We start from the raw sequence: 27,699 nt of genomic DNA, 5'->3' as shown, positions 1-27,699 counted from the left end.
TTTTTTTAAAAATCACAAGAGTGGAATATGCAAGAATTGTGTGACACCTTAAAAAAAACCAAACTTGTGAATCATAGTCATATAGGATGGAGAAGAATCTCAAGATAATAATGGTATAGAACAGATCTTCAACAGGATCGTAGAAGAAAATTTCCCAAAATTAAAAAAAAGACATGCTCATACAAATACAAGAAGCATACAGGACACCAAATAGACAGGACCAGAAAAGAAAGTCTCCACAGCACATCATAGTAAAAAAAAACTAAACATTCAGAACAAAGAGATAATACTGAAAGCTGCAAAAGAAAATCAACAAATCACATATAAAGGAAAACCCATTAGGATTACAGTTGACTTTTCATTGCAAACTATGGAAGCCAGAAGAGCCTGCACCAAAGTATTCCCAGCTCTAAATGACCACAGATGCCAACCCAGATTACATTACCCAGCCAAAATGTCTATCACAGCTGAAGAGGAAAGAAAAATTTTTCATGACATAAACAGGCTAAAAGAATTCATGTCCACAAAACCAGCCATTCAGAGAGTTCTTGAAGCAATACAAAATGCTGAAGAAAGGAACCATTATACACAAGGGGTGACTGAAAGAAATTCAATGAAGGTATAACTGTGGAAATGCACAGCTATACCAAGAATGTGAACAGAAATAAAAATGACAGGATTCAATACACATCTTTCATTACTAACTTTAAATATCAATGGACTGAATTCCCCCATCAAAAGATACAGACTAATTGAGTGGATTAAGAAACAAAACCCTTCCTTTTCTTTTTTGCAAGAAACTCATCTCACTTTCAAGGACAAACACTACCTTAAGGTGAAAGGATGGAAAAAAAATATACCAAGCAAATGGCACTAAGAAAAAAGCAGGTGTTGCAATTCTAGTATCTGATAAAATAGACTATAAACTAAAACTAATCAGAAGAAACAAAGAAGGCCACTTCATTCTGATCAAAGGAACAATAAACCAAGAAGATATTACAATCAGGAACATATATTCACCAAACTCTGGTGCACCTAACTTCATAAAAGCAGTACTACAGGACTTTAAGATCCAGATTAATCCCAACTCATTAATAGTAGGGAACTTCCATACCTCATTGTCACCATTAGATAGGTCAACAGGACAGAGAATTAGCAGAGAGACATCAGAATTAAACAATACCATATATCAAATAGACCTAATAGACATCTACCAAATATTCCACCCAAGCACTAAAAAATATACTTTCTATTCAGTGCCCCATAGAACCTTCTCCAACATCGACCATGTACTGGGGCACAAAACAAACCAACAAATACAAAAAGATTGAAATAATTCCATGCATTCTATAAGACCACAATACAATAAAGGTTAAAATCACCTCAGAAGCATCCCCAGTAATCACATGAACACATGGAGATTAAACAACACACTCCTGAATGATGAATGGGTCAAAGGAGAAATTAAGAAAGAAATAAAAGTATTCCTGGAACTAAACGAAAAGGACAATACAACAAAACAAAACCCCTGGGACACACTGAAAGCAGTCCTTAGAGGTAAGTTTGTAGCTCTAAGTGCCTATATTAAAAAATTGGAAAGATCAGAAATAAATGACTTAACATTGCAACTCAAGACACTTGAAAAGCGACAGCAAATAAAACCCAAACCCAGCAGACAAGAAGAAATAACAAAAATCACAGTGGAAATGAATGAAATAGAAACAAAGAATACAATACATAGAATCAACAAATCCAAGAGTTGGTTCTTTGAGAAGATAAACAAGATTGAAAGACCGCTAGCCCAGTAAACCAAAAGAAAGAAAGAGCATGGTTATTTTTAAGGTAATCACTTAGCCCTTTCAAAATATAGATTGAATAATTACAGAGTATTAACATAACTAAAATATCTTTATATTCTTGATCAGATATACCTCCTGCTAATAATTTAATTAAATCATATTTTTCTAAGATAATACTTTCAACTATTATAAATACACATAACATAAAATTCACCATTTTGATGTATTTTTTTATTTTATGTGTATGAGTGTTTTATATGCATATAAAAGCATCCTTCATGCAAGGTCCACAGAGGCCATAGCCATAGGAGGGCCATAGGAGGGCGTTGGATCCCCCTGGAATTGATGTTATGGAAGATTGTAGGCTGCCATGCGGATGCTGGGAAGAGAATCTGGGTCCTCTGCAACAGCAGTAAGTGCTCTTAACCACTGCGCCAACTCTTTAGCCCCCAAACTCACCTTTGTTAAATGAACATAGAGCCTATACTTTCATCCTGATCACCAAGAAAGAACAAAGAAAGATAGAAACATTTTTTTTTTTTTTTTTGTCTATTTGAAGCAGGGTCTCCCTGCAGCCCCAGCTGTCCTGGAACTCACTATGTATACTAGGCTGGCCTTGAACTCAGAGATCTGCCTGCCTCTGCCTCCCAAGGGCTGGGACAATAGGTGTGCACCACCACGCCCCACTCACAGAAACATGTTAAAAGCAGCAAGCAAGAAACACCTAGACTATGACACTGAGGAATGACTTGATTGTTATCACAGTGGTTATGTTCCTTTATTTACTCGAACTTGAGCCTACTAATAGGTAGCATAAGTAGATAAATATCTGATAGCCACTTTGTTAAGCTGTATGAATTCCTAAGAGAAATCTATAATCTGTGAGTTAGACTTCTTTGACAGGAGAGCCATAAAACAGACACAAATGACATGGAAATACAAAATATTCTTGTCCATCCCAGCCTTGTTTCATAAACTTCATTAAACTGTGCATAGGAATTTTTAAAATTTGCTTATCTTCATGCCGCAATTATATTTCTGTGGATTTTCTAATGTGTAGGAGAAAAAGCCAGTATTTAGAAGAATGTATAGATTGATAGTTAAAGTAGATACTGAACAAGCAGAAATTATGCGAGGTAAAATACGGTAAGGTCAGAGAAACTCTTATGACAAAAATTATAGAGCTTATCATACTTAACACTCTTTTTATACAAAATAGAGAAGACTATGAGAAAAATGTAATCATTGTAATATAGGATCTCTGGCAAATGGGAAGACAACAGATTTGAAAAGCCAAAGTTGAACTCATAGATGCCTCCTATGTTAGTTCTGGCTGTATGATTTCAGGTAGAACACTTACTCTGTCAGGACCCCACTTTGATCCTCATTTGTAAAATGGGAATGATGGCAACATCTTCCTCACAAGGTCCTGAGAATATACCTGAAGATATGTGAGCAAATGTATTTCAAATGGTGCCCACAATGTCAGCTCTAGGGAGTACACTTTCCTTAACTCCATTCTTAATAAGCAGCACTTAAAAGCTTTCTATATTACTCACTGAAAGAATAGAAGCAACTCCTTTTCTATATATAAAGTTTTTCAGATGAATTCTTTATAGAAGATTTATTTTAAGTACAGATTTGGTGAAAAAAATACAGAAAAACAAATTATAATTGGTTATCCAATTATAATACCCTACTGCTGAAGATACTATAAGTTGTAGAACAAGCATGAAGAAATCAACCTGGTACCTACTTCAAAGCTTCCTCTCTACCGGCTAGCTTTCATAGTGCTGGAAATTGCTATGCATGCTACCTGAAGAGAAAAGTAACCAACAACCATTCTAGCTGTGAATCCTGCCAGCTACAACAACTGGCCTGGCAAGATATGTCCACTGGTGTAATAGTGGTACCAGTGTTATGAGAGTAACTAACCACCTTCTAATTGGATTTAAAGTCTGCTTCACAAGATGGAGCCCATATATTGAAACTGATACCAGGCCTAGGAACCTGTGGCTTGATAGGTCACAGGCCATAGGGGAGAACCTAGTACTATTCTGCTAAACAGACATAGCATTAAACTAACTCCTAATGACTTATTGTTATACCCCTAGATTAATGCCTCTCTCAGCTCTTACCAGAGAGGCTTCTTATATAGCACATGATGATTAACACAGAGACCCACAACTGATAACAACTAATCAACATGCAGAGAATAAGATGCTAAAGAATGCTTATCCTTGAATAGGACACCTACATCAAATTTTTGCCTTCCCAGGCTCAGGCACTGGGGAAAGGGGAGAGGAAAGATTCTAAGAGCAAGAGGTGGTAGATGACCACAGGGAAACAGAGCTATCTAGACAGCTTGGCAGTTACCTGATTTAAAAAATATGTATTTTATTTATTTTTATTTTATTTATGTGTATGAGTGTATTGTCTGAATATATGTAAATGCACCCATGATTGTAATGGCCACCGAGGTCAGAAGAGGGCATTGGATTCCCTGGAACTGGAGTTAAGGATGGTTGTTAGCTGTCTTGTGGGTACTGGGAACCGAACCTGTGTTCTCTGCAAAATGAGTCAGTGCTCTTAAGCGCTGAGCCATCTTTCCCGCCCAGTCCTGTATTTTTTTGTTTTTTTTTTTTTTTCAATGCCAAAAATACACAATGGAGAAAAGACAGCATCCTTAACAAATGCTGCTGAGCAGTTAACCGCACGAACTCATAGCAATGGTAACCTCAAGCCAGACAAAATCCCAGCATAGAACTGGGGAAGTAGATAAGAAACCCCAATCCTAGATGAGGAACTGAAAGCTGGTGGGAGACAGAGAGTCAGTCTTCTTTAAAAGTGTGACTATGGATGGGTTAACCAGGCTCCAGTGGATAGACCCACACTAAAGGGCATTTGGAGATGAATCTACATCTCTATCTCTATCTATATATCTAGATATGTATCTAAGTAACAGAGTACATGAAATCAGGCAGGGATAGTGAGAGGTGCAGATAAAAATATTGCATGAATTTTGCAAAAACCCAATTAAAAGCATAAAAAATAAACTGCGTTTTTTCAAAATTAAAACTCTGAACAGTCATTCAGCTGTTAATGATTGGGCCCATTCTCCAGCGGCATGGGAAACATGCTTACAGATCATTTCTCAAAGATATTCCTATAGTAGTCTCACAAAGTTCACCAAAAGAGGCCCTCTCCTGCAATGTGTCAGGCTTCTAACAGCACTTAGAAATTTCAGTAGGGTAATCAAATGTTATTTTTAACAGAAGATTTTCTGAGGTCAGTCCATAGTAATTTGGTAAACCTGAATGATAAAAATAAGAGGAAAAGAGACTAAGCAAATAAAAACATAGAACATCAATCCAAAATGATTTATGACTACATTTTGAATGACATTAAATTCAGATTAATCAGCAGAAAGCATTTAGTTTAATTAAATTTTCCTTTGTAAAGTTGGCAAAAATGCACTAAGTCTAATCAAAATCAGGTAACCGTTACCTCTGTGGTCTTGTTTGATGGGTTCAATCCAGTCATATTTGCCACTATTAACTGATGTAAGAGTTGAACTTGAGCCACACTTAGGAAGAAGTCCAGGTTTGTGGTTATATTCACTTCCAAAGAATGGCCACACACTAAAATCTCCTGAAGTGGGGAAAAATAGGTTGAACATAAATTTTTAAAATGATAGCTTCAGATAATATATCCTTCTTATTTGATAATTACTACTTCCTAAGTCTCCTGGGACTCAAGTCCATATAAGAAAAGCAAAACTAGCCAGCATGCTAACAGCTTGGTGTATCAATAACAAGCACTTAGAAAGACTTCTGTGCCAGGCCTTGTGCTAGATGTGAGGCAGGAAACAAGACAAATTTTTCACGTTTTCATATCCATTTGGTTTTTTTATACTTCAAACTACTGCCATTGTTTTAATAAGTAATGGTGCAATTCTGTTGCAAGATCTTGTTCATTAATTCCAACACACCAATATCTACTAAGCATCTCCTATACACATACCAAGTACTGTAGTAAGTGCCTGAGTCTTCACAGCAGTATCACACGGAATAAAGTTGGAACAGAACATCTACCCACTCTCGGGGCAGACAGATCTAAGCAGGCTATTAAAGGTGCACAATTACAATTACAAACCCCACAGTATTCTCTAAAAGCTACAATAAATGATTTATAACAAAGTAAAGGGCCAAAGCCAAAGAAAGCTAGACTAATTAATTTCTCTTCTTCTTTAAACTGCTAAAACCTTGGCAACACTAGGCAGATGTCCACTACTTAATTGGTGTTCTTCTTCATAACTGAGTCACTTTAACATTTATCAGTGGAAACCTCTTACAGAAGGCAAACAAAAGACAAAACAATCCAGAAGCTTCACTTCATAAGCACAAGTACTGCCTCTTGTCATGAAGCACATGTGGACAGTGTTCAAATGTCTGGAAATGTCTGACAGATCTTCTCCTTATTAGTGTTATACAAATAGTAGATTTAAGGATACTATGGCTGGTCTAAATACATACTAGACAGTTTAGAGCTGCTTTTAATAAAGCCATAAAGAATAGCATGTCTGGCATGATTGGCTGGTTTTGGTTGTTGTTAAATAAACTTTCCTCCACAGAGTTCCTGTATTTGCTCATTATATCTGAATTCGTATTATATTTCTCAAGTAATAATAAAAAAGAAGAAAAAAGTCATTGATTCAGAAGTCTTTTTTTCAAAAAATAGTCATTGTACATTTCTTAAGGTGATGAAAGTTTCTACTAAAAATATTAGCTGTACTAGTGATATATGTCCTATGAAAACTAGTGAATGGTTGATCTTAGTAGGTAAAATGGTTTGAGTAAAAATGGTAGAATAATATCCACTTTTATTTGTCTTGTAATTACTGTCTCTTTTGATCAACTTCATCCTTGGAATAATCTGGGTAACAAAGGGGCAGTTACACAAGATAGATAAGGAATGAATAAGGGAATTGATGAACAAGGAATTTAAGAGTTAAGCATGGGCTAGCGCTAATTATTCTGATTGCTTATTGTCCTTTTCACCAGGGAATGAGGAATGCTAGTAATGCCTTCAAATTAAATAAGCGACCAATTAAGCTAGGACAATATTTTATTAACATTTTGATATATTTTATTTTCATTTTTAAATTTTGTGATGGCAAGTTCTTAAGAATCCAAGAAAGGAATATTTTCAGGAAAAAATTCTTAGTTCAAAGTGATTACATTTCTGTTACTTGTTTGCCTTTTTTTCTTTGTTTGTGGCTACAAAGAAACCAGACCTGACCTAACTTGACCCTGTGCACTGCACCTTGACTCCACAACCTCATTCAACCCCCCAGCTCCCACATCCCAGGTCGCCTTCTAGTGTGGGCACTGACCCATTTCTCTTGGCACCCCAGACCTCTGGACTACCCTCTTGGCCCAGACTTCCCAATGCTTCCTGATCCTTTGGATCAAGACCAACCCAATTCCTCAGTCTAGTCTCCCTGGAGCCCTCAAAGCCCGTCCCCTCCCCCATCTCACCACTGCACACATGAGACCAGCCTTCATCCCTGGCTGTCCCACCCCTCAACCTGCCTGGGATTCCTGAGGCTACTGTCCTTCCTGGGTAAATTTGACCTCACCCACTGTGATTTGACTCCCACAACCTCACCCACCCTGACAGCTCCCACGTTCCATCTCCCCTTCTAGCATGGGCAGTGGCCCATTTCTTCTCTTGGCACCCCAGACCTCTGGACTACCCTCTTGGCCCAGATTCCCCACTGCTTCCTGATCCTTTGGACCCAGATCAACCCAATTCCTCAACCTAGTCCCCTGGAGCCTTCAAAGCCTGTCCCCTTTCCCACCTCACCTTTGCACACCTGAGATCAGCCTTCATCCCTGGCTGTCCTACCCCACAACCTGCTTGAATTCCTGAGGCCAGCATCCTTCCCTAAATGCCTGAGAGTCCTGAATTCTACTTCTACCTAGCAAGCCTCCAAAATTATACTGTGCCTACTGACTAGAGGTAGCCAGACCTTAGGAGGAAGCCTGAGAGCATCTGATCCTCATTTGACTTGGGCCTCCTGTTGGAACTCCTGAGCAGCAGTACTAAAGCCATCTGGCCACTTCAATATAAAATCAAAAGCAAGAATCGGAAGCCTAGATCAACCAGCTTTTCATGCCCAACAAGTAAACTTCAAAGGCACACAAAGTTTACAAACAGAAGCAGACCTAAACTCAGCAAAGGAAGGCTTGAGTCTTGCACAAGAATCAGAAACTACAAGAAACTCACATGTCATAAGAATATTATAAACGTTAAATGAGATAATATATAAAAGGCTTTATTTTTAAAAATTAAGAGAAGTCATTTAAGGTTCTATTGTTTCAGATTAATATATAGAAAATCTTTAACTCAACAATGGAATTATATCCTAACACAGGCATGAGGTAAAAATGGCACAGTTCCAAATTCATTTAGTACACCTAATCATCAAATGTCCTTGCTTAGCAAATAGAAACACTGCAGAGTCCCTTCAGCTTGTGTGGCTAATGGGAGTCATGCCTCAATCACTCATCCATAAAATCAGATACTAAGAGTGAAAGATGGATTACTATGAGGAGTAAATCAGCTACTACGTGGAAAGCACTCAGTAAATGCTAGTCGATGGCAACTGTCATTATTAATTAGGTGATTTGATGTCATATTGGCTGCAACTATGAAAATCTCTAACATATGAAAAGGAGTTACTCTATTATGTAGATGAATTTGAAATCTATATTATGCTCTAACCTCTGTATGCAAGTTTTCTGAGGAGATTATTTTGGTGAAAATGATGGCAGGTGCTCCAGTTATTCGGACAGAAAAGTCTGTCAAGATAGGGGTCAAAATGGCTCTCCTTTCTTGATGTCGCCGTATGCTAAAAGTGTAAAGTAAAAAATTGTTAGTCATAAAAATTTTAAAAAATTATTAGTTATTTTATTTTTTTAATGATAACTCTCATTAAATATGTACTATAAATATGCATGACAAAATTTCATAATTTTTTGAGGGTGCCTTTTTGTGTATTTTAGAGTCAGTTTCCTAAATTCCAAAGACCTCTAAAAGAATACCAGGAAAAAAAGCCCTGAGATATTCAGATGTAATTAAGCAATTTCATATCAACATCATCTCAGGACCTTTCAATCAATTGTGTTTTCTACTTGTACTTTTCTTTGTTGTGGAAAAGTTTCATAGTTCTTTTGTTACTATCAGTAATACTAATTTTGTAATAATTTTTAGCTCCCCCCCTTTTTTTTCTCTTTACACAGGGTCTCATAGCTCCAGCTGGCCTGGAACTCACTATGTAGACTATGCTGGCTGAGATCACACAGAGAACCACCTGCCTTTGCCTTGGGAGAGCTAGGAATAAAGGCATGTGCCTCCTCGCCTGACTAGTTTCCTATATTGACCCCACCCCCTCAGTCTCCCTGCATAACTTTGGTTGGCCTGGAATTATCTATGTGGACCAAGCTGGCCTTGAACTTGCAGTGATCCTTATTCCTCTGCCTCCCAAGTGCTAGGATTATAGGTGTGAACTACCATACCCACCTTCTGAACTTTATTTACTTTACGCTTTAAGAACCATTTGGGTTCATAGGTTATTACAGCCTTCATAGTCTATTAAATGGTTTTTGTGTTTGAAACCAAATGCTTCCTAAAAACAACCCTGTATGAAACCCATTATTAGTCTCACATTACCAATGAGGAAATGAAGTTCAGGGACTAGGCTTGGGCCACCCAATAGAAACAAAGCTTCTAGAAATGGGTTTGTACGGCAAGTTGGCACCACTACAGATTTTGCTCACTGTTTTAATTCTACTTTATACAGTCTCAGCTTTGATCATTTATTCAGCAGAGAATTTCTGCCTGGCACCTACAACTGCTAATAACTTTGAAGGAAGCACTACGTCAATGGTAGAAGATGAAATGGGAAAACACTGCTGGAAAACACAGCTTGTGCTGGCACAGATTTTCCAAGTGCCTCTAGTTTCAGTTTTCATTTTATAAAATAATACATCACTGTGTTTGTTTCATTAGAAGCCATTTATTCAGCAGAGAATTTCTGCCTGGCACCTACAACTGCTAATAACTTTGAAGGAAGCACTACGTCAATGGTAGAAGATGAAATGGGAAAACACTGCTGGAAAACACAGCTTGTGCTGGCACAGATTTTCCAAGTGCCTCTAGTTTCAGTTTTCATTTTATAAAATAATACATCACTGTGTTTGTTTCATTAGAAGCCACACCTCCAAATTTCCTTTAAAAATTATTTAATATTCTCTATAAATATAACCTTATTATTCCCTTACGTTATAAAATGATCAAGTTGGAACCTGAAAAATTGGCATAAGTTACCTCTTGTGAAAATGTAGATAAAATGCAAGTCTTTCTATAGCTTAAAAAAAAAATCAAAATAGTCTAGAGACCACTAATGTCTTTTGTTAAATTTCCAATGGGCAGAGCTTTATATGGTATCTGCCAAAAAAGCAAATTGGATCATTTGGTTCTGTGACATTTAAGTACTGGATTTCAAGAAAGTCAATTTTGAAGAATTAAGAGATCTTTTAAGTAAAGAGTAACAGGAAGAAGCATTAAAATCTGTAACTATGGAAGAAAGGTTTAGATCCTGAGAGACACCATAATTACAGTATAATAGCTCAAATTCTATAAAATGACCAATGTGAGAAACATGATGTGCTCTCTCACAGGGGAGTGCTAAAATGTAGAATGTCTTAAAAATACCTTAAATGGAAAGGATAGCAGGGCACCAAATAAGAACAAACATTAACTGAAGCAATGATGGGAGAAAAGAAAAACGTTTTTCCTTATCAAGGATTTTTTCTTCCTTAGTGTGATGAATGAAGTCAGTGATACCATATATAAAAAACCATTCCACAGCAGTAAAAAGGATATTTCGATCAAATCAATAGTCAAAAGATCTTTCAATCAAATCAAGTCATAATAACTACAGGTTTTCTGCTACATAGTACTAACTTTTCTTCTGTGTTATTTCTTATAAACATTTAAGGTAAAGGCAAACTTAATAAATCATTAAAATTTTTATAGATAATTATTTTCAAGGATGAATAAAAAGAGAGGAAAGTTCCATCCACTTAGCTGCAAGTTTCATGATTTCATCTTTCTTTACTGTTGCATAGAACTCCATCAGTTATTGGCCAGTATGGCCCAAGAGACTCCCAGACAGTAACCCAGCACAGAAATGGGACAACAGACCCCAGTCTTATCTAAAGGAATGTTGGCAACTGATTGCTGCTAGATGAGGAAGAGCTGATCTTCCTAAAACAAGGAACTCTAGATATGCTAACTAGATTCAGTGGATGGACTAGCACTGGGTAACAGCTGGGGGCACTGATAACACAGTGGACAGTAACAGGGATGAGAGAGTTATATGGGCTCCAGTGGGGGTCAGGGGGAGCTACAAGAGGGTGCCATTTGGGATGTGGGTATAAAGATGAATAAGATTGTTTGGGATGTTCTGTATGAAATACACACACACAAATCAATGAAATAAATATTTTTTTAAAAAAAGAAAGAAAAGAAACACTGAAGGAGTAGCTTCAACTAAAACAAAAATTCTGTCAATGTCTTACCAGGTAACAGTGTAGGGTTTAAAATGAAAAAGAAAAAAGTGAAACCCAGATGGATTCAGGTACTCAGCATTCTTCCTAAATCAGAGTCAGTTCAGGTAATGAGCTGCCCTTGGCCCTGGTCCTCTAAGGACCAAGAAAATATAAGCCCATCTGAAAGGGGGAAGAACAGGAAATTTGCCCATCTTGGCAAAAGAGCTTGTTGAAAAAAAGGAGATCTCCCTAGAAAATTGTTTTAAAAAGGGACCCTACCCTTTGTGTGACTCTTATTTATTTATGTTATCTATGTCATCCAAGAGTATCCATTCAGGTTATTTTTAAAAAATGGCAGCTAGACCACTGGTAGCCTTGAATCTGTCAGAAACTAATGCAAAGCCTCTCTAGGGAAAAAAAGGCCTCAGTGGCAAAAGGATTCTAGAATGTTTACATGGAAAACACCTTCGTATCATAGGAGAATTAGATCCCACTGTTTTGTATTTGCTTATTTTTATTTTATGTATATGAATATTTTGCCTACATGTATGCATAAGTAGGCATTTGTGCCTAGTGCTCATGGAGGGTCTTGCATACCCTAGAAATGGAGTGAAAGATGGTTGTGAGCAGCCATGTGGGTGCTGGGAAATAAATGTATGTTCTCTGCAAGGGCAACAAGAGCTCTTAATCACTGAATCATCTCTCTAGCCCCTAGATCCCATTTTTAATCCATTACCAAGAACTTCTGATAGTGGAATTATTACAGATGGACAATAAAATGAACCGGCTTTAAATTTCTCAAGACATATAAGATGGAATAAGAATACAATAAAAAAATAAAGTGCTACTAAACATAACCAAACATAATTTCCTGACCTGAAAAATATAGTTACCAAAATTAAAATGATTCCACATTAATAAGTGGAATAAGTAGCATTTTAGGTATAGCTTAAGAAAGAATTAGTAAACTAGAATAAAGATTTAGGAAAATTTCAGGAATGCACCCTAATAAATCTTTGTATTTTTTTTTCTTTTTAAATTTACATGCAATAATTATATATACTTTGCAGGTACATTGGATTTTTTTTTTTTTTTGAGACAGAGTCTCAATATGTATTCCTGGCTGGCCTGGAACTATGTAGACAAGGTTGTCTTGGAATTCACAGAGATCCACTTGCTTCTGCATCCAGAGTGCTAGGATTAAAGGTGTATACCAGCACATTCAACCGGATGTGGGAAAACCATGAGGCCACTCTTGCCAGTTTGTAAGGCTTTATGGAACCACAGGATTTATGTCTGGGTGTGGACTCTTGAATACAGCCATGAATTGGGGGGAGGGGCACCCAGTCATCTATAAGTAAACCCATATCCCAAGTTCAGTTAGCAAGTCCAATAAATTTGTTAAGATTCTTCAAACCAGGGTTTGGTCAGCCCACACTCTCCCCTCACCCCACTTTACATGATTGGGCCTGAGAAGGCCTGGAGGACACAAGGAATATACGTGAATAAACTGCCCAAATGCCTACCGTTCCCACTCCTGTTACGATGCCTCCTGTTCTCAAGAATGCACCTATGGCTTCATGGGGTATGCCCTATGATCGGTTGACTGAGGAAGAGAAGACTAGGGCTTGATTTACAGATGGTTCTGCACACTATGCAGGCACCACTCAGAAGTGGAGAGCTGCGGCATTATAGCCAATTTCTGAAACAACACTGAAGGACACCAGGGAAGGGCACCGGGTTCACAGTGGGCAGAACTTCAGGCAGTGCACATGGTTATGCATTTTGCTTGGAAGGAGAAATGGCCAGAAGTGCGATTATATACTGATTCATGGGCTGTAGTTAATGGTTTGGCTGGATGCTCAGGGACTTGGAAGGAGCATGATTAGAAATGGTGAGAAAGACATTAGGGGAAGAAGTATGTGGACAGATCTCTCCAAATGGGCAAAGGATGTGAACATACTTGTGTCTCATGTAAATGCTCATCAAAAAGTGGCTTCAGCAGAAGATGAGTTCAATAATCAAGTAGATCAGATGACCCGCTCTGTGGATTGTCAGCCTCTTTCTTCAGCTATCCCTGTCATTGCTCAATGTGCCCATGAACAAAGTGGCCATGGTGACAGAGATGGAGGTTATGCATGGGATCAACAGCATGGATTCCCACTCACGAAATCTTACCTGGCTACAGCTGCTGCTTAGTGCCAGATCTGCCAACAGCAAAGACCAACACTGAGCCCCTAATATGGCACTGTTCTCCATGGTGACCAGCCTGCAACCTGGTGGCAGGTTGACTACATTGGACCACTTCCATCTTGGAGGGGACAGCATTTTGTCCTTACAGGAATAGACACTTATTCTGGTTATGGATTTGCCTTTCCTGCACGTAATGTTTCTGCCAAAACTACCATCCAGGGACTTATAGAATGCCTTATCCACTGTCATGGTATTCCGCACAGCATCACTTCTGACCAGGGAACTCACTTCACGGCCAAAGAAGTGCGGCAGTGGGCCCATGGTCATGGAATCCACTGGTCTTACCATGTTCCCCACCATCCTGAAGCAGCTGCCTTGATAGAACGATGGAATGGCCTCTTAAAGGCAGTTACAGCTCCAATTAGGTGGCAATAGCCTGGAGGGCTGGGGCAGGGTCCTCCAGAAGGCAATGTATGCTTTGAGCCAGTGTCCAATATATGGTACAGTTTCTCCTACAGCCACTAAGTACCACAGGTCCATTTGAGTCATGCCATTGTAGGTATTGTTTTGCCTTTGCTGCCCATTATGATAAGTACACTCACCTTTTCTTTGGTAATTCAATACTGACACCTGACCCCTACTCTGAGGTCCTGTAACACCTACTATATTTACATTTAATTTATGCAATTGAGCAGCAGCATCTCCAACTGTAAAATTTGGCATAAGGAAAAGAGCAAAAACAAAGCTTTTCAAACTCTTGGGAATTTTATGGTTGGGTAAGATGAAAACAGAGACTCCCAAACTATACAACTGTTAAGAAAATCTAAAGTACCAGGGGTGGGTTGCCCCCCTATGAGCTGTTGGTCAGAGAGAGATCCTAAAGTTTCTCAAATTCACCAATGCTATTGCCACTAATGTCGGCTGTATACTAGAAAGATTAGTAAGGCCATGTTGCTGAAGACACTGCATGATGTGAGTGTGGGAGAAGAAGAGATGGAGCTGAGATTAAGCCAAAAAATTCCATGCCACTGGATGGATGATGTTCATAATGCCAGAAGGTGCTATGCAGATGGTTAGGGAAAAAAGGATCTCCAAGTCGGGTGTGGTAGCACACACCTTTATTCCCAGCACTTGTGAGGGAGAGGGAGGCAGATCTCTGAGAGTTCCAGGCCAGCTGGGGCTACAGGAAGACCCTGTCTCAATAGGACCAGAAAAAAAAAAGAAAAGAAAAAAGGATCCCCTATGACTAGTCAACAATGGACCCCACGTGCTGCACACTATGGACACGTCAAGCAATGCCTGCAAGTGCAATAATGGCTCAACCAACATATGTACAACTGACAAACTTCTAATTGGATAAGGCCCACTCCTAGGGGTGGAATACATATCTGGTGCTGTAGACCAGGCCAACCCCATGTGTCAAGAAAGGCTACAGGCCCTAGTGGGGAAGACATTAGAAGTATACTGTTTAATGAATATAGTACACCTACTGCAATATCTTCTAGGCATTTGTATTTACATTCAGTTTGTTTAGATGTGTCTACTTCCTTCCATTTGTCTTTATAATAGAAGAAACACAACTGAGATAGATCAATGGCCATGCCACGGCTTGAAGACAAATAATGGGGAGGCCCAAGAAGTCACTAGCTCGCCATGATACAAGAGAGAGCACCCTACATCTGTCACCCCCTCCAAGGCTCAGGGACCTTAGCAGAAGATTGGTGGGAAGATTGTAAGAGCCAGAGGAAGGGGTAGAGTGTGACTCGGATGTTCCTTTGACCCTGTGGTGACAAGCCATGGACCTGCCTCCTTCTCATGCTCTGAAAAGAAGCCACTCCGTTTCCCTCTTCCAGTCAATTGGTTGACCATAGCCACTTGCAGGGGAGGGGCTAAGAGTATAAAAGCTGGGAAAGCCACAAGGCCACTCTCTTGCCATTTTGTAAGGCTGTACGGAACCACAGGATTTATGTCTGGGTATAGACTCTTGAACACAGCCATGAATGAGGGGGGGCACCCGCTCACCTGTAAGTAAACATACTTCCCAAGCTCAGTTAGCAAGTCCAATAAACTCGTTAAGATTCTTCAAACCGGGGTTTGGAGAATTCTTTTCTCAGGTTGTTGCAAGGACCATGGGAGGAGGGGATTAGATGCCTCGTGCACCTCCCAGCAGTGAATTTGACTTACAAGGGGTAGAGGAGAGGACACTAATGAATCTCTCAGTTCTCAATAATGAAGCTCGGTCATGCATCGAAGGGCCAGGAACACAAAAGGTCACAAATGGCCAAAGCATAGAGAATGTTGTTCCTTGGACAGGATTCTTTTATTAAACCTCACCCACCCAAGGCTCAGAAGAGGCGGCAGAATGACTGTAAGAGCCGGGGAGGAGGTGCATGATCATATAGAAACAGAATCCTACAAGTTCCTGGAAACCTGCTCATATGATTCTATAGCAATGATGCAGCATACACAAGTCCTGTGCAAACTCAGGCAGACAAAAACCCAGCATGGAACTGGGAAAATGAACAGCAGACCCCAATCTTATCTGAAGAAATATTGGCAACTTATTGCTCCTAGGTAAGGAAGAGCTGATCTTCCTAAAACAAGGGACTCTAGATAGGCTGACTAGACCTTAGTGGATGAACTTCCACTGGGGAAAGGCTGGGGACACTGACACAGTGGGCTTTAACAGGGATGACAGAGTATATGGGCTCCAGTGGGGGAACTATGGGAGGGTGCTTGTGGGTATGGGGGGGGTCTAAAGATGGTTAAGATTGTTTGAGGTGTTTGTATGAAATACACAAAAAATTCAATAAAGACAAAAGAGAAAAAGGAAAGAAAAAAGAAATTCACACCTGCATGCAAAATAAAATAAAATAAAATATTTTCAAAAATTTGTAAAAAAGCACTACCCATGTTACCACCAGATCTCAAATTCCCTCAGCCACCCATAAAAGGGCCTATTCCTTCCTTTGATTTGGAGTACCCTTAGTTTCTTAATCATTAATCCCCCTTTGCTTTATATGAAAGCCTTTGCTTCTTCACTTCTCTCTCTTTCTCAGTTTCACTGAGAAAGAACAGTGTATTAAGGCACAACCAATTAGGGCCTTCCTTAAGCCAAAACTAAAGAAATTTCCAAGTATTCATGTCACATGATACCACATTATTCTAATTGCACTTATCACTTTCTGCTATTTAGAAAGATGAACTGAGAGCCTGCTATGACACAGGGACCTCTGCTTTATGCCAGGATCAATGGCAAAGGTTGAAACAGAGCACCGATTCTCATGGAACTGAGTGCAGTAGATCAGACAACTAAAGAAAATAATCACAATGTAGGAAGAATTATGGCAAGAAAGAAAGTACAGAGAGGTTTGGAACCATTCTGCAAAAGATCTGATCTCAAGGTTCTAGACACACCACACATCTTTTCAACAATGCTTTAAGAATTACAGTTTACATTGATGTTTTTAACATATATTTAAATAAAATGCCATCAGAATTTACTTTTGCAAAACTAAATCAAGTTAAAAGATTATCATTCTTCATTTAAAACAAACAAAATTGAAACCCCAAACAAAAATCCTCTACCAATAAAAAAAATGTCCCTCAAACAAATAAGCAGCTCCCCCCCATAAAAATCCCAACAAGTCAAAACCATGGCTAATGTATTTGTGATGCAAATCACAAGTGCTGCATTTATCAAAACCTTTAAACCATAGTTTTAAGAATATACCTATATTGAAACATTAATATAATTGAATTTTCCAGAGATGTCCACAGCATAATAGCTCTGGTTATAGTTTCCAGTTGTTTGTATCTATAATTTGGAACTTGTGCATCTAATTCTACTTGACTGAACTTTGCCAAAGGAAAAAAAAATCAAAATAAATGTCATGGAGTAAGGAGAGACAAGAGGAGTTACAGAACATTTCTCAGAAGAGAACATTAGAAGCATGTCCAAAGAACAGAAATAAGAACCCATCGGGGATAAAGGGACAGACTTTATTGTTGTTTACTTCATTTCATTTTAAGGCTTTAATAACACATACTGATGTACCACGTGGAGTGCTGACAAAAGAACACAGAACAATGAAGAAATGATACATATTGTAATTTTAGGCCTTTAAGTTCCTTCTTGATGAAATCCTGTTGAGATCCTTTTTACAAAAAAATGTTGGGCTGGAGAGATGGCTCAGCAGTTAAGAGTACTGGCTGCTCTTACAGAGGATCCAGGTTCAATTCCCAGCACCCCGTTGCCGCTAATAGCTATCTGTAACTCTCGTTCCAGAGGATCTGACACCCTGTTCTCACCTCTGTAGGCACGCACTACACAGGTGTACTTACATACATGCAGACAAAATACTCATACACATAAAATAAAAATAACAGATAAATGTTTTTTTAAAAAGAAAATGTTCTAGAAAGGAAACACTGCTTAGGATTTGGTTAGCTCACTTTTAATGAACCAGGATGCTGTCTATCTGTCTATGTCTTCTCTATCAATCCATCAGAATTATGATGCCAAGAACTGTAAAGACTTCAAAATAACTGAAACAGACACAATTTTAAAAACTATTTTATTTATTATTTTTTATTTTATGTGTACGAGTGTATTGCCTGCATGTATGTGGGTGTACCCGTATCGTGCAGTGCTGCGGAGGTCAGAAGGCTTCAGATTCCCCTGGAACTGGAGTTAAGGATGGTTCGTAGCCACCATGTGGGTGCTGGGAATCAAACCCAGGTCCTCTGCAAAAGCAGTCAGTGCTCTTAACCGCTGAGCCATCTCTCCAGCCCCAGAAGGAATATATATATTGGTCTTTTTGAGACAGGGTCTCCCTGTAGCCCCAGCTGTCCTGGAACTCACTATGTAGACCAGGCTAGCCTTGACTCACAGAGATCTGACTGCCTCTGCCTCCCGAGTGCTGGGATTAAAGGAGTGTACTACCATACCCAGCCAGAAGGAATTTTTAAAAAATATTTTATTTATTATTTTTATTTTATGTGTGTGAGTGTTATGCCTACATGTAAGTGCACCTGTGTCATACAATGCTCGTGGAGGACAGAAGAGGCTATCGGATCCCCTGGAACTGGAGTTACACACAGCTGTTAGTTGCCATGTGGGTGCTGGGATTTGAACCTGGGTCTTCTGCAAGAAGAGTAAGTGTTCTTAACCATGGAGCCATCTCTCTGGCCCCAATAGAAGGAATTTTAAAATTTTATGGTGTAGCATACTATGACGGTGGCGTAGTTTTTCATATTTTGAATACACACTGTCTGCAACTGCTAAAATATAAAGAAGAGTAAGACGAGGCAAGGCAGGATTTTTAGCTTCTCAACAATACCTTCAGGTTGTCATAGGACACTCCAAATCAAAGGGTAAGGAAGAAGCTGTCTGCTAGCTGCTGGGAAGAACCTGACTGATTCTTCAAGTTATATCAGGCTCCCTTTCCCTTCACACCCATTCTCCACTACCTCAAGCAGGACGAAAACTATATTCTTTCATGTGAAGTCATAGCAAGGTTTAAAGTCAGTATTGTGAAGTCATATAAATGATGGCATTGATATATGAAACATGACCATCTTCTGTAATTTTATCAGGTGGTAGTTTAACAAATTAGCAAATTAATAAGATGTGAGGGATGATTTTCAGGTTGATTTAAAACAAAACTTCCTCTCCTCCACATTTGTTTGTGATGTGAGGTATAAATCTGGATTAGTCTCATATTTGAATAATCATAAATCAAAATAGGCAATGCCCCCTGTAGTGTCAACATTTAGGCAATTACTGGAAAAAATTGGAAAAAAAAACCTCTTAAGATCCATGAGATAACTGTGATCTCTCAGAAATAAAGCTTGTAATATGGTTCAAGAATTTTAACAACAGGGAGATAAAATTCCCCTTATTCTGTGTTAGCAACCATGGAAAGAGCAGAATTGATGAGTCTTTGAAATGTGTCAAATTCAAATTCAGCTTGCTAACCAAACACACTAAGAATTATATGTATGAAAACAATGGCCTGTTGAACATAACATGTGGTTTTGGTACATATGGATAAAAATAATTAACAAATATGCTCTACTTGTTTCTCTGATACTGAGGTGAAAGACAAAGTAGCTAAGAAAATCACATCCAGATAGTTACAGAACCAAATAAAAGTATTGTGATGCAAGCTATTTAAAGTATAGTTTCCCCAAATCTATTCAAATTACATCTTTAAACGAAGTGATTAAGAAGATAATGTTACTTGGTTCCCTCAAAAGTTCCAGTCTCTAGCCTGGTCAACTGCTCTAAGAAAGTTGGTTCTAACCTTTCTCTGATCCTTTAACCCTCCTCTCCATTTTTAGATTCTTACTAGCCTCTTTCAAAATTAGGTAAAATTTTGTTCCTAGAATAAATCCCCTACTCTAACATTCATAGCAGGTTCAATGCTTTGGTTGAACCCAAATATAATGTAGCAAATCTATAAAAATTTATAGTTTTAGAAGTAGACTATGTACAAATTTTAAAACATGGGGATGTGCTTTGCTTTAATTTTCTACCCATCTCTTCTCATCAGACACAGAAACACACAACAATTTTTTTTTAAAGAGTAATGCGCTTAGGAGCCAGAGTGAAATGAGAATTGATATAATGGTTGCTATTTAATACTGTTCAAAGGAAATCAGCAAATCATTCTTCATGCATATCATTCTGAATCAAAACGGAATTATATTACAGTCTTGTCTATACTCCTGTCAAGATTAGTAATCAAGATTGAACTACATCAGATTTAAAATTTCCTGTCTTCCGATGAATCAGTGTTCCTCAGACACATCTATGTCTCTTAATTTGTTAGCCCTACCTAATCTAATCATTTAATATTTCATTAATTTGCTTAAGCCTTTATTATGTATCTAGACAAGTATGATACCATGTTCTGGGTATTCACAAGTGAATAAAACATGCCACATTTCCTACCTTTAGACTCTGAATTTATGCTAATTTAGTACAAAAATTCCACCTCTTTCTGTTAGCACCCACGCTCTATGAAAACAAATTCAAACCTGTGAACATGTGGACATGTGAACCCTTCTCTGACTCCATAATCCATTTCTTCTTTTAAACCTTCTATATATCCTATGTCAAATTTGTAATAATGTGTTGCTTAGTTTATGGGTCTATCACAACTGTTAGTTTGAGCTTTCCTATGTATTAAATGAGATTATACTAATTTGGATGTGGTTCCCCAGAAGCCCAATAATCCTACATTTGTCTTTCTTAGCATGTTGCATACTGCACTGTATTGGATAATTAACTAGTCTGTCTCTATGATCTCTATGATAGGATGTTGAATACCTTAAAGTAAAAAAAAAAGAATAAAAATTTGACACTTGAAAGTCATCTTTAGTTTTGGACAAGAGTAACAAGATCATTCAATGGCAAAGATTAATTTTTTAGTTAGGCATGGTGGCCTCCCAGCACTGGGGAGTCAGCAGGAGGAGGACTGCCATATATGCAAGGCCAGCCTAATTTACATAATGAGTTTCTGGACAGCCAGGACATAGTGAAACTTTTTTTCAACCCCCCCCCCCCCCCCCCGCCCCAAATCATGAGTATCAACATCAAGAGCAAAACGATTAGATGTCAACAAAATTAAAAACTTACACATCAAAAGACATTGGCAATAAAATGAAAAAATAAATTATATATTTGATAGGGGTACAGTACCTAGAATAAAAAACTCTTACATATCAATAAAAAGATAAACAATTCAATTAAAAATAGCTAAAAGATCTGAATAAAAATTTCTGGAAAGAAAATATATAAACAGAAAATAAATACATGAAAATCTGCTCAACATTATTAATCATTACACAAATGTAAATCAGAACTGCAATGAGGCTTTTAATAGTAAGTATTGACAAGAATGTGGAGAAACTGAAAGACTACCATTGCTTATGGGTGAAAAATAATTCAGCTTCTGTGGAAAACAATTAGTAGTTCCTTAAAAAGCTGAATATAAAGTTTCCATCTGACCTTGCAATTGTAGTCTGAACTGTATACATAAATAAGTGCAAACAGACAGTCAGGTTACTGTAGATTACAACAGCACAAATGTCCATCAATTGATGACTGGATAAATAAATACTATATACATTCAGTAGAATATTATTGCAACAATAAGCCTAGGTATTGAACACGTCATAATATGGATAAACACACAAAATATTATGACAAGTGAAAGTAGCCAAATATAAAAGGTCATATTATATTATATCCACATAAATTATCAAGAAGAGATAAATCCCCAAAGACAGAATTGTAGTAGTTTTGTGGTTGTCATGGCTGGGAAGAGAAGGATAGAGAGAAATTACTTTACAGGTAAGGGTGAGGCTTGTTTCATTTTGGAGTGAAAAAATGTTGTAGAGCCAGACAGAGGTGGTAAGTGCGCTTTACAGTGAATATATGAAATGACATTGTTCGCCTAAAATAACCAATTTTATGTTATGTGGATTTCATTTCAGTAAAATTTTAAGAACATAAACACACACCGCCATATTTGCTAAATAAATAAAGAAGGAATTGGAGATGTATAACTGAGGTAAGGCTACATGGCTGTAAGTTGCCTGGGAATATACAGGTCATCTTTGTTGTTCATGTAATTTATAATTTCTAAGACATAATCACCTGTAAGTTTTATAAACTGGCAATCACTAGCTATAAAAACCTAAAAAAGAAAGATGAAGGAATTAGATGCTGATTGACATTATGTAACACTTAGAGATTAGGATTGGTAGTGGATAGTGTGCGGTATACCACCAAGATCCTCCTTTTAGGACAAAACCACATATTTAATAGCTGCTGAGCAAGTTACCCACAATTAGCTCCAAAATTGCACTCCTCCTCTGAACTTGATTAATGAGTGGCTATCCCTGCTTCTTCACCCACATGTAACTCTTCTGGGGGCCACATTTGATTACTTGTTGACAGTGCTATGTGCTACTGATAGCTATGGACAGCATGCTAATGAGTATGTCTTCAGGACCCAGAGAAGTAGAGAGATCACAGGTAAAATAGGCTGAGTGAGATGAGCACAAACAGGGGGGATCTACTGTCTTGTGAGAGGCTCAGGGAAGACTTCTGGGAAAACATGGTAAGACTTGGATGGTGGGTGGGGGACACAGGCAGTGAAGAGAGTTAAGAGAGTTTCAGGCAAAAGGAAGAGGAAAAGAAGACAAATCCACAGGTCTATGAAGCAGCAGCACAGAATCTACTCTAACAAGTAAAATTACATCTTATTATTTGGGTTTTTTGTTTCCTTCAAATTATTGATCTCTCTAGGCCCCAATTTCTTCATGTATACACACAGAAAACAGTTCTCAGCTTATAGCATTATTGGGAAAATTAAGTAACTCAGCTAAAGTGATAAGTACCACATAATCTATTATTAATGTCATTATTATTGTCAAAACATTGACAAATATTGGCAAAAAAGCAGAATAAAAGCAATCAGAGTTGCAAAATGAATATAACAAAGATGTCATACGATGTTTTAAATTAGACGTAGCAACAATCTATGATGGTGCACTATTAAGCAACAGAGGCTAGTGATTTACTCTTATATAATTCACACATTCTTCAAATCATAAAGATTTCCACTTTTACATTATGAAACTAGCCTTAATTGCTAGTACCTTCTTTCTAGAAAACAATCTCATGAGTAGCCAGGGTAAAGTGGCAGTGATTCTCTACAAATCTCAACAGTTCACATTAAGAATTATTTCTTTAAAACTGTTGTCTGTGACCATAGCTGCTTTCAGTTAAATCAAATAGAAAAAAGTAAAAATTAAAAGCCCAGAGCCAGAATTTCTTGCTATTCCCCTACTCTAACTTAATCATGACTTTATATAGTATTTATTACTCTTCTCCTTTTGTTATTGTAAGTACAAATGAGAGGCTTAAATAAATAAATAAATAAGTAAATAAAATACTTGATACTGAACATAATGGATTTTAAGTGAAAATGAGAATGTACCCTGTAACTTGAAGTGCATCTTTTCAGCAAATAGCAAGTTAAAAAAAAAAAAAGTGACATGGAGCTAGAAAGACAGCTCAGTGGTTAAGAGCACTGGCTATTCATGTAGAAAATTTGGGTTTGAATACCAGCACCCACATGGCAGCTAATATCCAATTGCAACTCCAGTTCCAAGGGATCCAATGCCCTTTTCTGACTTCCGTGTGCATTGCACAACATGGGTGCGCTTACATACACACAGGCAATACATTCATACACATAAAATAAAAATAATAAAATATTTTAAAAAATGACACAATCTTAAATTTGTAATAATTACAACATGACAGAGGTAGGACTTGCAGATTTCCAAGAAAAATCACCAGCTATAATCACAACATGTATTTCATATTTGTAATGAAAAGCAGAAACAATGCAAAAACATTTAAATTGAGCACTTTAAGATTAATACCTGTTCTAGCAACAAGATTAGAAAGTGTAGGACATTTCTCAACCATTTCCTACCTGCTGGCCATATTCCACTCAAGGGCTGGATTTTGGGAATTCCTTTCACTCTCTGTTAGCACCCCTCCAGTGCCACTTTCTTTCTCTGGTTTTAGTTGATCCCATTGTGCAGTACCAATATTAATGGACTGCAGGTCTATTTGGTATTGTCTATCTTCAATTTCAGATCCAGGATCTCGAAGAATTCCCAAGTTCAAGGCTCTCCTATAAAGGCAATGAAAAAGCAAACAAACGTTCTATGCATAATTTGCTTACAAATATAGTATCAGTATCCTATTTTCTTTCTGATTTGGTTACTGATTATGTGATTATATCACTGTGACCAAATATCTCAGCAAAACAACTTAGGGAAAGAAAGATTACTTCTGGTTCATGGTTTTCCCAAGTGTTAAATCATCTTGGGAAAGAGGGGTTAATTGAAACAGAAAGCTCAGCTCATCAAGGTCAGGAATCAGTAGAGATTCCCCTTGCTAGAGGGTTCGTTTTCTTTCACCTTTTATTCCACAAGCCTCCAGCATATGAGGTGGTGCTGCCTACTTTCAAGGTGGGTCTTCCTGCCTAAGTTAATTCTCTCTAGAAATGTTCTCATAGACACATCTAGAGACCTTTCTAATGTTCTATGTACTTGCCAATCCCCCAATTGACAATCAAATTAACAATCATATTACTTAAAAAAACCAGTTGAATCACATCTATGAGAAAAGTATTAGCAAGTTATCACAGACTATGATTTATAAAGGTGTATAAGCTTAAAATTACTATAATGATTTTTTACATTATCTTCAGCATTGTACTGTATTTCTAAATACTTCTCATACATGATTTTAGTTGTTGAGATATTTTTAGGTTTTATTATGACCATTTAAAAAAAAAAAAAAAACAGTTCAGAGAAGTTGAAAAATAGCCAAGCTACAAAACAAGTATGTGGAAAAACTACAAATAAAATTCAGGTTTCTCCCTCCGCAAAGCCTTCTCCAATACTAATCATACATATATTAGAATTTTGACATCTTATTAGGGAAGGTGATAACCAGGATATGGGGGTTCAAGACTCAAGTAAGACTTTTATGAAGAATTGTATAAAACTAAAAATAAGAAAATAGAATCTCTTAAATTTAAAACTCAGGCAGATTAAATCCAAGTGAAGTGCACTGAGAGAAATTGGAAGAAACAAAGGCATCTTATAGATAGACAAAAGGGGTAGGATATATAGTGAGAAGAGGGAAGAAACTTTATCAAAAATCCTAATTGAAGTTTGAGGGTGAAAATACAGAGAATAGAAAGATATAAACATTCCACTAAGTAGGGATTAGTTAAGACAAGGATTAGTAGCCTTGTAGGCCATTGAGGATGGAACTCTCCCTCATGGTCTGCTTTGAATCTTACATCCCATTCCCTGGTAACTTTAAACTGAACTAGTTATATTGTAATTATTGTACAGTTTTTTAAAAATATGTATTTTTAAAAAATATTTTATTATTTTTATTTTAGGTGTATGAGTCTATTGCCTACAATAGTGCAACCATGTTGTGCAATGCCAGTGGAGGTCAGCAGAGGACATCAAATCCCCTGGAAATGGAGTTATGGTCGGTTGTTAGCCACCATGTGGATGCTGGAACCTGGGTCCTCCGCAAGAGTGGTCAGTGCTCTTAACCACTGAGCCACCTCTCCAGCCCTTAAAATATATTTTAAGCATTTTTGCGGATTTCATACATGTCAGTCATATTTAGTCTCTCCTACCCCATCTGTACCCATTCCCCCACATCCTGAACACTGAACTTCATGTATTTGGTCATATAAGGCTTATCAAATCAAGTTTGTGTACCCAAATATTCATTGGTGTGAGTTCATCTACTGGATCCTGTTCAGCCTGTCTAGCATCATTCCCTTAAAGAATGATGCTAGACTCAACTCTCCCTCACCCAGCAGTGATCAGTTGCCAACAGTTCCTTGCCAAAGTTGTGGGCTCCTGTCCATTTTGAAACAGGCCCTTTCACATAGTTGTAAGAAAAAAGTGATAGAGAGATATGAAAGGTGTTGTAGGGGAGGGAGTGGGTGTGGATTTGATCAAAGCACCTAATAAGCATGTATGAAATTCTCAATAAAGTTTTTTTTAAAAAGAAAAAAAAAGTTTTGCATAGCTCACAATCTAGTGCCGGCCCGCCACCTGTTTCTCACCTCCCCTTTGGGCAGAGTGCATAGGGTTCGGTGGGGGACTAGGGGGAGGCATGGATGGGGGAGGGGGTCTGGATTTGAGTGGGAAATGTATGAAATTTAAAAAGCACAATAAAAAAGTTTTGTATAGTTTATAAAGTTTAAGTGGCCTGGACTAGGTGCAGCTTTGGACAATAAAGATGTGTGACCCAAAAGTTGAGCTTGCTTTGCAAAATGGCCATTTTACTCCCAATAAATGGAATACAGAAATTATGGAGTGGCACAGCCATCCACAGAAAACTGGGGTGTCTGCCTCAATCATGATAATGATAGATGTAGCTATAGATAGAGCTAAAGACAAAACAAGGGAGTGAAGAAGTTGTAACATTATAAAACCTTTAGTAAGTGTTAAGTAAAATAAATCATCCTATTCTGATTCTCTCCCCAGCCTCAGAATAAATTGTTAAATTGAAGTGAAATGCCTAGAAAGCTGCAAGAAGAGACTCAGGTACAGAGGTACACCTTAGGATCCAGAAAAACAAACCCAACAAACAAACACAGTAGAGAAACCACTGATCCTCAATGAATTCTATCCATGTTTCCATTAGCCTAAAGCTATTTTAATAGCATTCTTGTTAGGATATAATAAACATGTACTTTATAGGCTAAGAAAAAGTTTATTATGGAAAATTTAGGTCAATTAAAATATAATTTCGTCTTTATAAAAAATAATTTCTTCAACCATTTCGTAGCCACCTGAGAGATCAAAATCAGGAAGCATTAATGCATTTCTAGTTTATTTTCCCAAACATAAATTTCTATTTCAAACTACGAAAGTAGGATATTTGATGCTTTAGTTTGAACTAATGTGAAAATTATATTTTCAATTAGTTAACATGTAAAAAATTTGAGTTTGGTTTGATATCTCTCTAAAAAATTAATATAGGTATGTTTCAGACTTAGATAATAAAAAAATAAAACTTTAGTCTCATATTATGTTATTCCAAGAATTTATTTTCAATTTTTTTTTACAGAGAAAATATACCAGTACAAATCCACCCCATTTTCTGAAAAGCACTTGAAGATTTTCTACTTGAAATGTTCACTAGCCTTTATTCTTGTATTTTGAGACAGGGTCTCACCTTGTAGTCCTAGATGGCCTAGCACTCACTATGGAGACCAGGCTGGCCTCCAACTCACAGAGATCTGCCTGCCTCTGACTCTCTAGTCCTGGGATTAAAGTCATGAGCTACCACACCCAGCATAGTCATTAAGAGGGTAAAAACCACCCATGTTAGGTTTATGTAGTCTTAAATCCATTCTAATTATAATATACAATACTTGGGCTAGGCATGGTGGCTCATGCCTTTAGTCCCAGCACTCAGGAGACAGAGGCAGGTGGATCTCTGTGAG

General features: G+C 37.6%; 1 protein-coding gene across 9 annotated transcripts in view; it reads right to left on the bottom strand.

Annotated features, from left to right (window-relative positions):
- The window catches only part of Vps13b (vacuolar protein sorting 13 homolog B), a 723,076-nt gene that overhangs the window by 298,174 nt on the left and 397,203 nt on the right, over window positions 1-27,699 (bottom strand). For 6 of the 9 annotated variants that reach the window (XM_029562764.1, XM_029562762.1, XM_029562757.1 and 3 more), the window contains exons 31-33: window positions 24,133-24,336; window positions 8,589-8,715; window positions 5,307-5,450 (exon numbers count right to left, since the gene is read on the bottom strand). In XM_029562764.1, coding sequence (XP_029418624.1) covers window positions 5,307-5,450; window positions 8,589-8,715; window positions 24,133-24,336 — 475 coding nt within the window. Of the gene's footprint in view, window positions 1-3,116; window positions 3,241-5,060; window positions 5,113-5,164; window positions 5,451-8,588; window positions 8,716-24,132; window positions 24,337-27,699 lie in introns of those variants that run through there. The other 3 variants (XM_029562761.1, XM_029562763.1, XR_003849285.1) reach the window with 3 other exon arrangements.

Source organism: Nannospalax galili, unplaced genomic scaffold, assembly GCF_000622305.1.
Source record: "Nannospalax galili isolate Female #2095 unplaced genomic scaffold, S.galili_v1.0 scaffold334, whole genome shotgun sequence".
NCBI lineage: Eukaryota > Metazoa > Chordata > Mammalia > Rodentia > Spalacidae > Nannospalax > Nannospalax galili.
This window is presented reverse-complemented; position numbering and strand designations above follow the sequence as displayed.